At 54.5% G+C, this 15,970-nt stretch overlaps 1 protein-coding gene across 3 annotated transcripts in view; it reads left to right on the plus strand.

Annotated features, from left to right (window-relative positions):
* The window catches only part of GLYR1 (glyoxylate reductase 1 homolog), a 121,995-nt gene that overhangs the window by 100,930 nt on the left and 5,095 nt on the right, over window positions 1-15,970 (plus strand). For 2 of the 3 annotated variants that reach the window (XM_068243483.1, XM_068243485.1), the window contains 7 exons: window positions 2,058-2,120; window positions 2,205-2,278; window positions 4,203-4,302; window positions 4,382-4,492; window positions 8,854-8,955; window positions 9,229-9,391; window positions 15,391-15,570. In XM_068243483.1, the coding sequence (XP_068099584.1) occupies window positions 2,058-2,120; window positions 2,205-2,278; window positions 4,203-4,302; window positions 4,382-4,492; window positions 8,854-8,955; window positions 9,229-9,391; window positions 15,391-15,570 (793 nt within the window). The remainder of the gene's footprint in view (window positions 1-2,057; window positions 2,121-2,204; window positions 2,279-4,202; window positions 4,303-4,381; window positions 4,493-8,853; window positions 8,956-9,228; window positions 9,392-15,390; window positions 15,571-15,970) is intronic. The other variant, XM_068243484.1, reaches the window with a different exon arrangement.

Below are 15,970 nucleotides of genomic sequence, written 5' to 3' on the forward strand. Positions count from 1 at the left end.
CTCCAGTACCTTGTATAACCTCCCCAGCCAAGATACTGCCCCTCCAGTACCTTGTGTAACCTTCCCAGCCAAGAGACTGCCCTCCAGTACCTTGTGTAACCTCCCCAGCCAAGGAACTACCCTCCAGTACCTTGTGTAACCTCACCAGCCAAGAAACTGCCCTCCAGTACCTTGTGTAACCTCACCCACCAAGATACTGCCCTCTATTTATCACCCAGTAGTGATTGGGGCACCCCTGGCGTGTGCCATTAGATATGGAGAAACTAGAGGAATAGAAGCGAGAGGCATTAGCTATTGCTGATGGATCTGCATTAAGTGCCATGGTAGCTTTGATAAATTCTGGGCCCATACCAAACCTTTGTAAAGTTGCTTCCATGAATCCCCAGTGGACTCGATCAAAGGTCTTCTCTGCATCCAGCGCAAGGAGGAGGGACAGCTTCTGCCTGAGCTCCACAAACCTCAAGAAGTTAAGCTTCCTTCTAGTCCCATCTTGTTCTCTTTCGTGGATCCCACTTGATTTGATGCCGTCACTTCTGATAGGATGGGCATTAGCCGGTTAGCCAAGATGGTAGAGGACAGTTTAGTGTCTAAGAGGAATGGACATTTTGCTGTGTTGGGGGGAGGTGGTGAAGGAACTTTCCTATGTTAGAGGTGGAGGGTTCCAGGGTGTTGGCATCATTCTGTAATTTATAGAAGGCACTATAATATTCTGGAACTATTTTGGCGATTTCTTTGGGGTGAAATGTGGTGCTTTCGGTAGAGAGAATTGGGTAGTTGCAGGACTTGTTTAGCTTGCTTTTGTTTAATGGTTCTAGCCAACAATGCACCAACTTTATTACTTTGCAAATAGATGATCCCAACAATCTATCTCCAAGAGCTTAACGGGAACCTTAAAGAGAACCAGAGATGAAGCAACCTCATGTATTTTACCTTATAAATCAGTGGGAACATGACAGTAAACACCTAATCTGCTCTTTGTTACATTGTTCTCTGTTTAATTTGCCTGTTATCACCTCTAAGATAAGAATCCCGACTAAGCAGTCGGTCTGGCTTTGCTACAGAATAATTATAGCTGAGACTGTGTTCTTTGCTGTCTTCAAGTCCAAGCCTGCCCCCTGCTGGCTTTGCTCAGGAATCATTATAGCTGAGTCATTATAGCAAAGCCAGAATCAATGCTCAGTCCGGGATTCTTATCTCAGCTAGATAACAGACACTTTTAGCAGTGAGGATGGAACAGAGAGCATGGTAAGTGTTTTCTCTAATGTTCCCACTGATTTCCATGGTAAAATACATGAGGGTGCTTCGTCTCTGGTTCACTTTAACTGTGGGCCCAAAAGAGAATTCACTTACCTGGGGCTTTCCCAAGCCTCCTGCAGCCGTCCTGTGCCTGGCACCCGTCCTTCGGTGCCCTCCGGCCTCCCTCCGCGGCTAAGTTTCGTTTTCGGCAGACTGCCAGTCGTCCTCCGGCAAAGCGTCCTCTTCCGCATTTCCCGCCGTAAAGCGCGTCCGCATGACGTGTGTTGCGTCATGCGGACATGCTTTACGGTGGGGAATGCGGAAGAAGAGGACGCTTTTCCGGAGGACGACTGGCCGTCTGCCGAAAATGAAACTTAGCCGCGGAGGGAGGCCGGAGAGCACCGAAGGACCGGCGCCGGGCACAGGACGGCTGCAGGAGGCTTGGGAAAGCCCCAGGTAAGTGAATTTTCTTTTGGGCCCACAGTTAGGGTTCCCTTTAAATGGCCGAATAACCCTTCAGCACTTGTACTGCAAACTGATGTGCACAATGCGTTAGGAAAGATCTCTGCCTGATGATACAGCGTATAGACCCAATGGCCTCAGTGCTCCCCCCCTGTATAGTACTAGACCAGGCTTAGCTGGGAAGTTGGGACCAGTGTTATGTATATGCCTTGCGGCCTCAGTACCATCCTGTATTGAGCAGAAATTTAGGGCAGACTGAAAGTGAACCCCCCTCTCTTTCCATTGTCTGTGTGTTACCCGCTGCCTCTTCCTCGTGTCTCTGGCTGCCTGGCGCGAGTAACATGTTCATTTCTCTGCAGCCCAGCGTCACATACCAGGCCATCACCAAACGGCTGAAAGTACCAGCGGAAGAGGTGAGAAGTGTGAGTATCCTGCCGTCTTCTCAGCCTATGCTTGACGATCTTGTCCAGTATTATGAGATTGATCATATCTCTCTCTCTACGCAGGACACTGGCTCAACGTCCATCCAAGCTGCCGACAGCACAGCCATCAATGGCAGCATCACACCCACAGATAAGAAGTGAGTCTGCCGAACGTGGGCCCCCATCTGTACATAGATCAGCACTCCCCTATCTGGATATAGACCAGCACGCCCCCATTCATACATAGACCAGCGCGCCCCCATCCGTAGATTGCTCAGTCTAAACCTGTCTGTATGCAACGCTGTCCACCCAAAGAGACAAGACGCTGTTGCCCTGTTGCCGAGACGCTGTTGCCCTGTTGCCGAGACGCTGTTGCCCTGTTGCCGAGACGCTGTTGCCCTGTTGCCGAGACGCTGTTGCCCTGTTGCCGAGACGCTGTTGCCCTGTTGCCGAGGCACGAGGCTGCTGCCCTGTTGCCGAGGCACGAGGCTGCTGCCCTGTTGCCGAGGCACGAGGCTGCTGCCCTGTTGCCGAGGCACGAGGCTGCTGCCCTGTTGCCGAGGCACGAGGCTGCTGCCCTGTTGCCGAGGCACGAGGCTGCTGCCCTGTTGCCGAGGCGCGAGGCTGCTGCCCTGTTGCCGAGGCGCGAGGCTGCTGCCCTGTTGCCGAGACGCGACGCTGCTGCCCTGTTGCCGAGACGCACCGCTGCTGCCCTGTTGCCGAGACGCGACGCTGCTGCCCTGTTGCCGAGACGCCCCGCTGCTGCCCTGTTGCCGAGACGCTGCTGCTCTGTTGCCGAGACACGTACTGCTGCTGCCGTTGCCGAGACATGCACCGCTGGTGCCCTGTTGCCGAGACACGCGACGCTGCTGCCCTGTTGCCGAGGCGCGAGGCTGCTGCCCTGTTGCCGAGATCCTGGCTAGTTCTTCTGTCGCTCTGTGTCTGATAGCGGTTATATTGACTGTTGTATTTGTAGGGTGTGTATGTGACCCTCCATACACCAGAGTATAGAGGCAGCTGACTATGGCTGCTGTATGTGTATGGTGGGGTATAGGGGTAGGGCTAGGCTGTAGAGGCAGCTGACTATGGCTGCTGTATGTGTATGGTGGGGTATAGGGGTAGGGCTAGGCTGTAGAGGCAGCTGACTGTGGCTGCTGTATGTGTATGGTGGGGTATAGGGGTAGGGCTAGGCTGTAGAGGCAGCTGACTATGGCTGCTGTATGTGTATGGTGGGGTATAGGGGTAGGGCTAGGCTGTAGAGGCAGCTGACTATGGCTGCTGTATGTGTATGGTGGGGTATAGGGGTAGGGCTAGGCTGTAGAGGCAGCTGACTATGGCTGCTGTATGTGTATGGTGGGGTATAGGGGTAGGGCTAGGCTGTAAAGGCAGCTGACTATGGCTGCTGTATGTGTATGGTGGGGTATAGGGGTAGGGCTAGGCTGTAGAGGCAGCTGACTATGGCTGCTGTATGTGTATGGTGGGGTATAGGGGTAGGGCTAGGCTGTAGAGGCAGCTGACTATGGCTGCTGTATGTGTATGGTGGGGTATAGGGGTAGGGCTAGGCTGTAGAGGCAGCTGACTATGGCTGCTGTATGTGTATGGTGGGGTATAGGGGTAGGGCTAGGCTGTAGAGGCAGCTGACTATGGCTGCTGTATGTGTATGGTGGGGTATAGGGGTAGGGCTAGGCTGTAGAGGCAGCTGACTGTGGCTGCTGTATGTGTATGGTGGGGTATAGGGGTAGGGCTAGGCTGTAGAGGCAGCTGACTATGGCTGCTGTATGTGTATGGTGGGGTATAGGGGTAGGGCTAGGATGTAGAGGCAGCTGACTATGGCTGCTGTATGTGTATGGTGGGGTATAGGGGTAGGGCTAGGCTGTAGAGGCAGCTGACTATGGCTGCTGTATGTGTATGGTGGGGTATAGGGGTAGGGCTAGGCTGTAGAGGCAGCTGACTGTGGCTGCTGTATGTGTATGGTGGGGTATAGGGGTAGGGCTAGGCTGTAGAGGCAGCTGACTATGGCTGGAGTCACCCTGCTGCTTTCATGCTTGTGTGATAACGTCTCTCGTGCTCTCATCTGTGCAGGATCGGGTTCCTGGGCCTGGGGCTGATGGGGAGCGGTATCGTATCTAACCTGCTGAAGATGGGACACACAGTGACCGTATGGAACAGGACCGCAGAGAAGGTAATCCGCTGCCAGGATCGGCTCCGGTAATGACACACAATCCCCATCCTTGTCTCACGCCTTCATGTCTTCCTTGCAGTGTGACCTGTTCACCCAGGAGGGGGCGCACTTAGGCAGGACACCAGCAGAGGTGGTCTCCACCTGTGACATCACATTCGCCTGTGTGGCAGATCCCAAAGCAGCAAAAGATGTAAGTTGGTTGGTTATACCGGCTCTGCAGAGCTGGCCAGGTGTGTTCAGAGCCTGTTCACACAAAGCTAACATTCCTCTTGTAGATGGACAAATCTCCTGCCAGCTGCTTAAAGAGAACCTCTAACAAAAAAAAAACTTCCCCTGGGGGGTACTCACCTCGGGAGGGGGAAGCCTCAGGGTCCCAATGAGGCTTCCCCCATCCCTGTAGCTGCAGGCAGTCCAGCGCTGGCTCCCCCGAAGTGTCCGGCAATCCTCCCCTGACAAGCGCTGATATATTTATCTTCCCTGGCTCCAGCGGGGGCGCTGTTGCAGCTCTCCGCACGGAGATAGGCGAAAATAGCTGATCTCTGTCGGGTCCGCTCTACTGCGCAGGAGACGTGCCCGACATCGATCGGCTATTTCCGCCCATCTCCGAGTGGAGAGCCGATACTGCGCTTGTGCTGGGGCCAGGAAGGTAAATATTTACATCCCCGCTGTTCGGAGGGGCACAGTGAGACCGCCGTGGACCCGAGGAGGACGGGGAAGACTCAATAGGATCTGGAGGCTTCCTCTGCCCGGGGATGTGTACCCCTCGGGGAGTTTTCTCATTACAGGTTTTCTTTAAAGGGCAATCTGAGCGCCATATGGAGGCTGCCATACTTACTTTGCAACTTTGCACAGTCTCTACACTCAGATTAGGTACAATTGAGTACAATCCTGCAGCACCAAAGGGAGAAGTATCGGCTCAGTTCTGATGTGACGCATGGACACTTTTCTTTCTTTTTTTGCTGCTTGTATATCGAGACTTTTCTTCTACATCAATATCACAATTTCACATAACTGTTTGCTTGTATAGCAGAGCACTCTTAAACCAAGTTACTCTATCCAAGGGTTTACTGTACTTCCTTTTAAACAATGCAGATAACCTGGCTGTCCTGCTGATCCTCTGCCTCTAATACATTTAGCCACAGCCCCTGAACAAGCATGCAGCAGATCAGGTGACTGAAGTGTGACTGGATTAGCTGCATGCTGGTTTCAGGTGTGTGATTCAGACACTACTGCATCCAAAGAGATCAGCAGGGCTTCCAGGAAACTGGTATTGTGTAACAGGAAATACATATGGCAGCCTCCATATCCCTCTCACTCCAGTTGTCCTATAATATCAGTGCTGAGAATTTATATGAATCGTGTAATGCAGAGATACAGAATCAGTGATATAATCCTACACACAGTAATATAATGGTATCATGCTGACGCTGTCTCTAGCTGGTGTTACAGGTGGGGGTGGGAGGAGCTTCCTCTTGCAGGAGGGAAGCCATGTTGCATCATGCTGACGCTGTCTCTGTGTGTCTCTAGCTGGTGTTACAGGTGGGGGTGGGAGGAGCTTCCTCTTGCAGGAGGGAAGCCATGTTGTATCATGCTGACGCTGTCTCTGTGTGTCTCTAGCTGGTGTGGGAGGAGCTTCCTCTTGCAGGAGGGAAGCCATGTTGTATCATGCTGACGCTGTCTCTGTGTGTCTCTAGCTGGTGTGGGAGGAGCTTCCTCTTGCAGGAGGGAAGCCATGTTGTATCATGCTGACGCTGTCTCTGTGTGTCTCTAGCTGGTGTGGGAGGAGCTTCCTTTTGCAGAAGGGAAGCCATGTTGTATCATGCTGACGCTGTCTCTGTGTGTCTCTAGCTGGTGTTACAGGTGGGTGTGGGAGGAGCTTCCTCTTGCAGGAGGGAAGCCATGTTGTATCACGCTGACGTTGTCTCTGTGTGTCTCTAGCTGGTGTTACAGGTGGGGTGGGAGGAGCTTCCTCTTGCAGGAGGGAAGCCATGTTGTATCATGCTGACGCTGTCTCTGTGTGTCTCTAGCTGGTGTTACAGGTGGGTGTGGGAGGAGCTTCCTCTTGCAGGAGGAAGCCATGTTGTATCATGCTGACGCTGTATCTGTGTGTCTCTAGCTGGTGTGGGAGGAGCTTCCTCTTGCAGGAGGGAAGCCATGTTGTATCACGCTGACGTTGTCTTTGTGTGTCTCTAGCTGGTGTTACAGGTGGGGGTGGGAGGAGCTTCCTCTTGCAGTAGGGAAGCCATGTTGTATCATGCTGATGCTGTCTCTGTGTGTCTCTTGCTAGTGTTACAGGTGGGGGTGGGAGGAGCTTCCTCTTGCAGGAGGGAAGCCATGTTGTATCACGCTGACGTTGTCTCTGTGTGTCTCTAGCTGGTGTTACAGGTGGGGGTGGGAGGAGCTTCCTCTTGCAGGAGGGAAGCCATGTTGTATCATGCTGACGCTGTCTCTGTGTGTCTCTAGCTGGTGTTACAGGTGGGTGTGGGAGGAGCTTCCTCTTGCAGGAGGGAAGCCATGTTGTATCATGCTGACGCTGTCTCTGTGTGTCTCTAGCTGGTGTTACAGGTGGGTGTGGGAGGAGCTTCCTCTTGCAGGAGGGAAGCCATGTTGTATCATGCTGACGCTGTCTCTGTGTGTCTCTAGCTGGTGTTCCAGGTGGGTGTGGGAGGAGCTTCCTCTTGCAGGAGGGAAGCCATGTTGTATCATGCTGACGCTGTCTCTGTGTGTCTCTAGCTGGGGTTACAGGTGGGTGTGGGAGGAGCTTCCTCTTGCAGGAGGGAAGCCATGTTGTATCACGCTGACGTTGTCTTTGTGTGTCTCTAGCTGGTGTTACAGGTGGGGGTGGGAGGAGCTTCCTCTTGCAGTAGGGAAGCCATGTTGTATCATGCTGACACTGTCTCTGTGTGTCTCTAGCTGGTGTTACAGGTGGGGGTGGGAGGAGCTTCCTCTTGCAGGAGGGAAGCCATGTTGTATCATGCTGACGCTGTCTCTGTGTGTCTCTAGCTGGTGTTACAGGTGGGGGTGGGAGGAGCTTCCTCTTGCAGGAGGGAAGCCATGTTGTATCATGCTGACGCTGTCTCTGTGTGTCTCTAGCTGGTGTTACAGGTGGGGTGGGAGGAGCTTCCTCTTGCAGGAGGGAAGCCATGTTGTATCATGCTGACGCTGTCTCTGTGTGTCTCTAGCTGGTGTTACAGGTGGGGGTGGGAGGAGCTTCCTCTTGCAGGAGGGAAGCCATGTTGTATCATGCTGACGCTGTCTCTGTGTGTCTCTAGCTGGTGTTACAGGTGGGGGTGGGAGGAGCTTCCTCTTGCAGGAGGGAAGCCATGTTGTATCATGCTGACGCTGTCTCTGTGTGTCTCTAGCTGGTGTTACAGGTGGGGTGGGAGGAGCTTCCTCTTGCAGGAGGGAAGCCATGTTGTATCATGCTGACGCTGTCTCTGTGTGTCTCTAGCTGGTTTTACAGGTGGGGGTGGGAGGAGCTTCATCTTGCAGGAGGGAAGCCATGTTGTATTATGCTGACGCTGTCTCTGTGTGTCTCTAGCTGGTGTGGGAGGAGCTTCCTCTTGCAGGAGGGAAGCCATGTTGTATCATGCTGACGCTGTCTCTGTGTGTCTCTAGCTGGTGTTACAGGTGGGGTGGGAGGAGCTTCCTCTTGCAGGAGGGAAGCCATGTTGTATCATGCTGACGCTGTCTCTGTGTGTCTCTAGCTGGTGTTACAGGTGGGGTGGGAGGAGCTTCCTCTTGCAGGAGGGAAGCCATGTTGTATCATGCTGACGCTGTCTCTGTGTGTCTCTAGCTGGTTTTACAGGTGGGGGTGGGAGGAGCTTCATCTTGCAGGAGGGAAGCCATGTTGTATTATGCTGACGCTGTCTCTGTGTGTCTCTAGCTGGTGTGGGAGGAGCTTCCTCTTGCAGGAGGGAAGCCATGTTGTATCATGCTGACGCTGTCTCTGTGTGTCTCTAGCTGGTGTGGGAGGAGCTTCCTCTTGCAGGAGGGAAGCCATGTTGTATCATGCTGACGCTGTCTCTGTGTGTCTCTAGCTGGTGTTACAGGTGGGGTGGGAGGAGCTTCCTCTTGCAGGAGGGAAGCCATGTTGTATCATGCTGACGCTGTCTCTGTGTGTCTCTAGCTGGTTTTACAGGTGGGGGTGGGAGGAGCTTCATCTTGCAGGAGGGAAGCCATGTTGTATTATGCTGACGCTGTCTCTGTGTGTCTCTAGCTGGTGTGGGAGGAGCTTCCTCTTGCAGGAGGGAAGCCATGTTGTATCATGCTGACGCTGTCTCTGTGTGTCTCTAGCTGGTGTTACAGGTGGGGTGGGAGGAGCTTCCTCTTGCAGGAGGGAAGCCATGTTGTATCACGCTGACGTTGTCTCTGTGTGTCTCTAGCTGGTGTGGGAGGAGCTTCCTCTTGCAGGAGGGAAGCCATGTTGTATCATGCTGACGCTGTCTCTGTGTGTCTCTAGCTGGTGTTACAGGTGGGGTGGGAGGAGCTTCCTCTTGCAGGAGGGAAGCCATGTTGTATCACGCTGACGCTGTCTCTGTGTGTCTCTAGCTGGTGTTGGGGCCCAGCGGCGTCCTACAGGGGATCCGTCCAGGGAAATGTTACGTCGATATGTCCACCGTAGATCCAGAAACAGTCATTGAATTAGCGCAGGTAAGTTCGCTCTGCAGTGTTGCGTTGTTTTTTTTGTTTTTATTTTAATAAGAAACCACCAGTTTTTATCACTGAATAAATGCTGCATGTTTTCCACAACACTTTCCTTTACCCCCCTGATCACTGCGCTACATTCACTCCCCGCTATTACAGCATCCAGCAATACTCCAGCCATTGCGATTGATTGCTCCAGCGATTTATAATTTTGCTGGCGGTTTTATGACACGTTTGTGTTTCTGAGTACACCCCAGACTTTTGTTCTTTCTCCTCCAGGTAATTGTGTCCCGAGGGGGGCGTTTCCTGGAAGCCCCTGTGTCGGGTAACCAGCAGTTAGCCAACGATGGGATGCTGATCATCGTGGCGGCAGGAGACCATGGCGTGTATGAAGATTGCAGCAGCTGTTTCAAGGCCATGGGGAAGACCTCCTTCTTCCTGGGTACGGATAAACCTTCTCTAGGGCAGGGATAAGGGCTAGTCACTGCCTGTACACCACCGGGGTCACACACAAGGCCATGGGGAGATCTCCTCCTTCCTGGGTACAGATAAACGCTCTCTGTGGCAGGGATAAGGGCTAGTCACTGCCTGTACACCACAGGGGTCATACACAAGGCCATGGGGAGACCTCCTTCTTCCTGGGTACAGATAAACACTCTCTGGGGCAGGGATAAGGGCTAGTCACTGCCTGTGCACCGCAGGGGTCACACACAAAGCTATGGGGAGACCTCCTCCTTCCTGGGTACAGATAAACGCTCTCTGGGGCAGGGATAAGGGCTAGTCACTGCCTGTACACCACAGGGGTCACACACGAGGTCATGGGGAGACCTCCTCCTTCCTGGGTGTGGATAAATGCTCTCTGGGGCAGGGATAAGGGCTAGTCACTGCCTGTACACCGCAGGGGTCACACACAAGGCCATGGGGGAGACCTCCTCCTTCCTGGGGAGGGATAAACATTCTCTGGGGCAGGGATAAGGGCTAGTCACTGCCTGTACACCACAGGGGTCACACACAAGGCCATGGGGAAGACCTCCTCCTTCCTGGGGAGGGATAAACATTCTCTAGGACAGGGATAAGGGCTAGTCACTGCCTGTACACCACAGGGGTCACACACAAGGCCATGGGGAAGACCTCCTCCTTCCTGGGGAGGGATAAACATTCTCTAGGACAGGGATAAGGGCTAGTCACTGCCTGTACACCACAGGGGTCACACACAAGGCCATGGGGAGACCTCCTTCTTCCTGGGGAGGGATAAACGCTCTCTGGGGCAGGGATAAGGGCTAGTCACTGCCTGTACACCACAGGGGTCATACACAAGGCTATGGGGAGACCTTCTCCTCTCCTTCCTGGGTACAGATAAATGCTCTCTGGGGCAGGGATAAGGGCTAGCACTGCCTGTACACCACAGGGGTCACACACAAGGCCATAGGGAAGACCTCTTTCTTCCTGGGTACAGATAAACGCTCTCTGGGGCAGGGATAAGGGCTAGTCACTGCCTGTACACCACAGGGGTCACACACAAGGCCATGGGGAAGACCTCCTTCTTCCTGGGTACAGATAAACGCTCTCTGGGGCAGGGATAAGAGCTAGTCACTGCCTGTAGACCACAGGGGTCACACACAAGGCCATGGGGGAGACCTCCTCCTTCCTGGGTACAGATAAACGCTCTCTGGGGCAGGGATAAGTGCTAGTCACTGCCTGTAGACCACAGGGGTCACACACAAGGCCATGGGGAGACCTCCTCCTTCCTGGATACAGATAAACGCTCTCAGGGGCAGGGATAAGGGCTAGTCACTGCCTGTACACCACAGGGGTCACACACAAGGCCATGGGGAAGACCTCCTTCTTCCTGGGTATGGATAAACGCTCTCTGGGGCAGGGATAAGGGCTAGTTACTGCCTGTAGACCACAGGGGTCATACACAAGGCCATGGGGAGACCTCCTTCTTCCTGGGTACAGATAAACGCTCTCTGGGGCAGGGATAAGGGCTAGTCACTGCCTGTGCACCGCAGGGGTCACACACAAAGCTATGGGGAGACCTCCTCCTTCCTGGGTACAGATAAACGCTCTCTGGGGCAGGGATAAGGGCTAGTCACTGCCTGTACACCACAGGGGTCACACACGAGGTCATGGGGAGACCTCCTCCTTCCTGGGTGTGGATAAATGCTCTCTGGGGCAGGGATAAGGGCTAGTCACTGCCTGTACACCGCAGGGGTCACACACAAGGCCATGGGGGAGACCTCCTCCTTCCTGGGGAGGGATAAACATTCTCTGGGGCAGGGATAAGGGCTAGTCACTGCCTGTACACCACAGGGGTCACACACAAGGCCATGGGGAAGACCTCCTCCTTCCTGGGGAGGGATAAACATTCTCTAGGACAGGGATAAGGGCTAGTCACTGCCTGTACACCACAGGGGTCACACACAAGGCCATGGGGAAGACCTCCTCCTTCCTGGGGAGGGATAAACATTCTCTAGGACAGGGATAAGTGCTAGTCACTGCCTGTACACCACAGGGGTCACACACAAGGCCATGGGGAGACCTCCTCCTTCCTGGGGAGGGATAAACGCTCTCTGGAGCAGGGATAAGGGCTAGTCACTGCCTGTACACCACAGGGGTCATACACAAGGCTATGGGGAGACCTTCTCCTCTCCTTCCTGGGTACAGATAAATGCTCTCTGGGGCAGGGATAAGGGCTAGCACTGCCTGTACACCACAGGGGTCACACACAAGGCCATAGGGAAGACCTCTTTCTTCCTGGGTACAGATAAACGCTCTCTGGGGCAGGGATAAGGGCTAGTCACTGCCTGTACACCACAGGGGTCACACACAAGGCCATGGGGAAGACCTCCTTCTTCCTGGGTACAGATAAACGCTCTCTGGGGCAGGGATAAGGGCTAGTCACTGCCTGTACACCACAGGGGTCATACACAAGGCTATGGGGAGACCTCCTCCTTCCTGGGTATGGATAAACACTCTCTGGGGCAGGGATAAGGGCTAGTCACTGCCTGTACACCACAGGGGTCACACACAAGGCCATGGGGAGACCTCCTCCTTCCTGGGTACAGATAAATGCTCTCTGGGGCAGGGATAAGGGCTAGTCACTGCCTGTACACCACAGTGGTCACACACAAGGCCATGGGAGAGACCTCCTCCTTCCTGGGTGCAGATAAACTCTGGGGCAGGGATAAGGGCTAGTCACTGCCTGTACACCACAGGGGTCACACACAAGGCTATGGGGAGACCTCCTCCTTCCTGGGTACAAATAAATGCTCTCTGGGGCAGGGATAAGGGCTAGTCACTGCCTGTACACCACAGGGGTCACACACAAGGCCATGGGAGAGACCTCCTCCTTCCTGGGTATGGATAAACGCTCTCTGGGGCAGGGATAAGGGCTAGTCACTGCCTGTACACCACAGGGGTCACACACAAGGCCATGGGGAGACCTCCTCCTTCCTGGTTACAGATAAACACTCTCTGGGGCAGGGATAAGGGCTAGTCACTGCCTGTACACCGCAGGGGTCACACACAAGGCCATGGGGGAGACCTCCTCCTTCCTGGGTACAGATAAACGCTCTCTGGGGCAGGGATAAGTGCTAGTCACTGCCTGTAGACCACAGGGGTCACACACATGGCCATGGGGAGACCTCCTCCTTCCTGAATACAGATAAACGCTCTCAGGGGCAGGGATAAGGGCTAGTCACTGCCTGTACACCACAGGGGTCACACACAAGGCCATGGGGGAGACCTCCTCCTTCCTGGGTACAGATAAACGCTCTCTGGGGCAGGGATAAGTGCTAGTCACTGCCTGTAGACCACAGGGGTCACACACAAGGCCATGGGGAGACCTCCTCCTTCCTGGGTATGGATAAACGCTCTCTGGGGCAGGGATAAGGGCTAGTCACTGCCTGTACACCACAGGGGTCACACACAAGGCCATGGGGAGACCTCCTCCTTCCTGGTTACAGATAAACGCTCTCAGGGGCAGGGATAAGGGCTAGTCACTGCCTGTACACCACAGGGGTCACACACAAGGCCATGGGGGAGACCTCCTCCTTCCTGGGTACAGATAAACGCTCTCTGGGGCAGGGATAAGTGCTAGTCACTGCCTGTAGACCACAGGGGTCACACACAAGGCCATGGGGAGACCTCCTCCTTCCTGGGTATGGATAAACGCTCTCTGGGGCAGGGATAAGGGCTAGTCACTGCCTGTACACCACAGGGGTCACACACAAGGCCATGGGGAGACCTCCTCCTTCCTGGTTACAGATAAACACTCTCTGGGGCAGGGATAAGTGCTAGTCACTGCCTGTAGACCACAGGGGTCACACACAAGGCCATGGGGAGACCTCCTCCTTCCTGGTTACAGATAAACACTCTCTGGGGCAGGGATAAGTGCTAGTCACTGCCTGTAGACCACAGGGGTCACACACAAAGCCATGGGGAGACCTCCTCCTTCCTGGCGCTCTGTGGGGCAGGGATAAGGGCTAGTCACTGCCTGTAGACCACAGGGGTCACACACATGGCCATGGGGAGACCTCCTCCTTCCTGGATACAGATAAACGCTCTCTGGGGCAGGGATAAGTGCTAGTCACTGCCTGTAGACCACAGGGGTCACACACATGGCCATGGGGAGACCTCCTCCTTCCTGGATACAGATAAACGCTCTCAGGGGCAGGGATAAGGGCTAGTCACTGCCTGTACACCACAGGGGTCACACACAAGGCTATGGGGAGACCTCCTCCTTCCTGGGTATGGATAAACGCTCTCTGGGGCAGGGATAAGGGCTAGTCACTGCCTGTACACCACAGGGGTCACACACAAGGCCATGGGGAAGACCTCCTCCTTCCTGGGTACAGATAAACACTCTCTGGGGCAGGGATAAGGGCTAGTCACTGCCTGTACACCACAGGGGTCACACACAAGGCCATGGGGAAGACCTCCTCCTTCCTGGGTACAGATAAACGCTCTCTGGGGCAGGGATAAGTGCTAGTCACTGCCTGTAGACCACAGGGGTCACACACAAGGCCATGGGGGAGACCTCCTCCTTCCTGGGTACAGATAAACGCTCTCTGGGGCAGGGATAAGTGCTAGTCACTGCCTGTAGACCACAGGGGTCACACACAAAGCCATGGGGAGACCTCCTCCTTCCTGGCGCTCTGTGGGGCAGGGATAAGGGCTAGTCACTGCCTGTACACCACAGGGGTCACACACAAGGCTATGGGGAGACCTCCTCCTTCCTGGATACAGATAAACGCTCTGTGGGGCAGGGATAAGGGCTAGTCACTGCCTGTACACCACAGGGGTCACACACAAGGCCATGGGGGAGACCTCCTTCCTGGGTACAGATAAACGCTCTCTGGGGCAGGGATAAGGGCTAGTCACTGCCTGTACACCACAGGGGTCACACACAAGGCCATGGGGGAGACCTCCTTCCTGGGTATGAATAAACGTAACATTTGCATCAACATAAAATGATTAGTTTCCTATTGAGCTTTTCTAGTCGGTAACAATCTACAGTCAGCACAACCATTTGTCATTGTTTTCCTGTGACTGTTCCCAAAACCACCATTGTGGCCACAGCGCGTCTGTCCCACCGAGAGGAAGGGAAGGGGAATTGGTGAGATAGGAGCTCAGACAGTGATAACAGATTGGGAATGGCTGTAGGCTTTCACTGTTAGCAATAAAGTTTTCGGGCACAGCTGGGCTGTGGGCGGAGCTGGGCTGTGGGCGGAGCTGGGCTGTGGGCAGAGCTGGGCTGTGGGTAGAGCTGAGCTGTGGGAGGAGCTGATCTGTGGGTGGAGCCGGGCTGTAGGTAGACGCTGCTGATATATAGTTTTGGGCGGAGGTGGGTGGGGCTGTGCTGTAGGCAGGGCTGGGCTGTGGGCAGAGCCGGGCTGTAGGCAGACGCTGCTGATATAAAGTTTTGGGCGGAGGTGGGTGGGGCTGTGCTGTAGGCAGGGCTGGGCTGTGGGCAGAGCCGGGCTGTAGGCAGACGCTGCTGATATAAAGTTTTGGGCGGAGGTGGGTGGGGCTGTGCTGTAGGCAGGGCTGGGCTGTGGGCAGAGCTGGGCTGTAGGCAGACGCTGCTGATATAAAGTTTTGGGCGGAGGTGGGTGGGGCTGTGCTGTAGGCAGGGCTGGGTTGTGGGCAGAGCTGGGCTGTAGGCAGACGCTGCTGATATAAAGTTTTGGGCAGAGCTGTGCTGTAGACAGGGCTGGGCTATAGGTGGAGCTGTTAGTAGAGCTGAGCTGTGTGAGGAGCTGACCTGTAGACAGACGCTGCTGATATAAAGTTTTGGGTGGAGGTGGGTGGTGCTGTGCTGTGGGTGGAGCTGTGCTGTAGGCAGGGCTGGGCTGTGGGAGGAGCTGAGCTGTAGGCAGACGGTGGTGATATTGCCGCAGGACTGTCGCTCATGCTGCCCCTGTGTTTCTCTTCCAGGTGAGGCCGGTAACGCCACCAGGATGATGCTGATCCTGAACATGATACAGGGCAGCTTCATGGCCACGATAGCGGAGGGAATGACCCTGGCGCAGGTGACCGGCCAATCCCAACAGACTCTCCTGGACATCCTAAACCAGGGACAGATCTCCAGCGTCTTCCTGGACCAAAAGTGCCAAAGTAAGTCTGCCTGGTGACTCCTCCTTGCTCATTATGCATATAGAAACAGATAGCGTGCATCTTCCGTCTTAAGCATATAGATTTATTGCCAGTGTTAAACATCATCATTGGATTCTGTGCATTACATATTCCATGACCGCATACAAAGCTTGCAAAGTATCGTGCATGTGTGGTACCTTGCTGTATCCTGTGCGGGCCTGTCAGCGTGGGAGGTGGGAGTGAGGGACTGATGTGGGCCTAGCGACGGCCGTTTCGCGTCCTCCTGGACGCTTGGTCACGCCGTGTTCCACTGCCTCCTCCTTGCTCTCCGGTGATTTTCGCACGGCGCTGGGATGTGTGACGACGCCAGCATTGTGCACGTCTCAGTCAGCGGATAACGCTGTGCAGAGCAGCTCAGCAC

Source organism: Hyperolius riggenbachi, chromosome 7 (genome assembly GCF_040937935.1).
Source record: "Hyperolius riggenbachi isolate aHypRig1 chromosome 7, aHypRig1.pri, whole genome shotgun sequence".
Taxonomy (NCBI): domain Eukaryota; kingdom Metazoa; phylum Chordata; class Amphibia; order Anura; family Hyperoliidae; genus Hyperolius; species Hyperolius riggenbachi.